The sequence below is a fragment of the Egretta garzetta genome, unplaced genomic scaffold (assembly GCF_000687185.1).
Source record: "Egretta garzetta isolate BGI_Z169 unplaced genomic scaffold, ASM68718v1 scaffold1233, whole genome shotgun sequence".
Classification (NCBI taxonomy): Eukaryota; Metazoa; Chordata; class Aves; order Pelecaniformes; family Ardeidae; genus Egretta; species Egretta garzetta.
In genome coordinates this window covers 67,280-68,922 of record NW_009259213.1, presented here as the reverse complement: position 1 = coordinate 68,922, position 1,643 = coordinate 67,280, and the positions used below count along the sequence as shown (strand labels likewise).

The window sequence follows — 1,643 nt, the reverse complement described above, 5'->3', positions numbered from 1 at the left end:
CTGTCCTAGACCCGCAACTTCCTGAGCCCCGAGGACGTGATGAAGGGGCTGCAAGGAGAAACCGAGGAGACCCTGAGCAGCATCAGACTGGGCATTTCTACCATCGAGAAGCTCTTCCAGTCCTACAGCATCTACTGCTCCGACACGATGCCCGTGTATTTCCTGGTGGGTACAGGGGACGGCGCGGGTCCGCCTGGCCCCGTCCGTGCCAGCTCTGCTCGCTGACGGCCCCTCTCCGCTTCCAGGAGGAGTCGCATCTCTGGGACTTCCCCCCCTCCCTCATCTTCGGACGAACAGATGCCTTCTTGCACAGGCTCAGGACCATTGAGGTGACAGCATGGCGTTTTGGGGCACGGCACCAGGCCCATGTGGGCTCTCCCTGCCCCGGGGCTGCTGGGGGGGCTCCCTGAGAGAGGCACAGCGGCAAACTCTGTTCTGACACTGGGGCCATTGGTGCAGGCGAGGAGCAGAGGGGAGGTGGGAGCCCAGCCTTGCTGGGATCGCAGCAGCATTGCTCCCAGCCCACCACCCGTGCCCCTGCGCCCCCCGGGCAGGATGGGCGCCCCCCGGGCAGGATGGGTGCCCCCGGGCAGGATGGGCGCCCCTGGGCAGGATGGATGCCCCCGGGAAGGATGCTCCTCTGGAGCGATGAAGTTGCGGGACAGAGCCCTGCACTGGTGCTGCAGTTCCTGCACCCGCAAGGCGGGGGGCACGGAGAGCTGGGGTTTGCCCCCCCAGAGGAGCCAGCTGAGACGACGGTTTGTGCTGGCCAGGAGCTGTACCAGACAGCTGTGGAGTTTCTGAAGCTGGAGAAGGCAGAGCTGGGAGGAGTGAGAGGAAGCGTCCTCGGGAGCCAGGTGTTCCAGATCTACGAGGAGGTCTCTGAACTCCTCAAGGGTTTTGCCGATTGCAAATACGACCCCTTAGACCCCGCAGAAGAGGTGAGCAAGCGCTGCTGTGGAAGTCTCACGTATTTGCTAATTAACAAAGATCGCCGCCGGGACACGCTGGCAGACCTGTGCATAAACCTGTCCCGCGGCAGCGCGCGTGCCGGCTTTGGGGCAGCTCACGGGGCTCCGCGAATCCTTCGGGAAGGGTTTGGGAAGGAAGCGCAGAGACTTAAATGGTTTTGCTCTCGCTGCAGCAACTGAACACGGACTTTGCAGCATTCCAGGAGAAGGTTCAGGACGTGGACAGGCGCCTGGCCACCATCCTCTGCCAAGGCTTTGACGACTGCAACTGCCTGGCATCGGCTGTGAAGGTACCTGTGCCCCCTCCCCGGCCTGATGGGGCCTGCCCTGGGGCACGGGGCATCTTTGCCTGCCCCCACACGCATGGAGGGGACGCCGGGGGGGGTCCCGGGCCGTTGCGGTGATGCTCCCGAGCACAGAACACCTCTTCCTCCCGCAGCTGGTGCACATGTTTGCCTCCCTGCTGGAGCGACCTCTGATAAGGGCTGAGGTTTCCCCTTACTTCTCAGCCCTGCTGGGAATGTTCAACGCTGAGCTGGACAATGTGAAGGCGCTGTACGACGCCCAGACCGCTTCCCTGCCGCCGCACGCAGGGGGCCCGGCCGTCAACAAAAACATGACGCCGGTGGCCGGGCAGCTGCGGTGGGCCCTGGAGCGGCAGGCGCGCCGCGC

General features: G+C 64.3%; 1 protein-coding gene across 1 annotated transcript in view; it reads left to right on the top strand.

Annotated features, from left to right (window-relative positions):
* The first annotated feature begins 13 nt into the window (after nucleotides 1-13).
* LOC104123567 (dynein heavy chain 17, axonemal) overlaps nucleotides 14-1,643 on the top strand; it is a 26,789-nt gene continuing 25,159 nt past the window's right edge. The window contains 5 exon segments of the mRNA XM_035891417.1: nucleotides 14-165; nucleotides 246-329; nucleotides 774-941; nucleotides 1,145-1,261; nucleotides 1,411-1,613. Of these exon segments, the coding sequence (XP_035747310.1) occupies nucleotides 40-165; nucleotides 246-329; nucleotides 774-941; nucleotides 1,145-1,261; nucleotides 1,411-1,613 (698 nt within the window). The 5' untranslated portion in view covers nucleotides 14-39.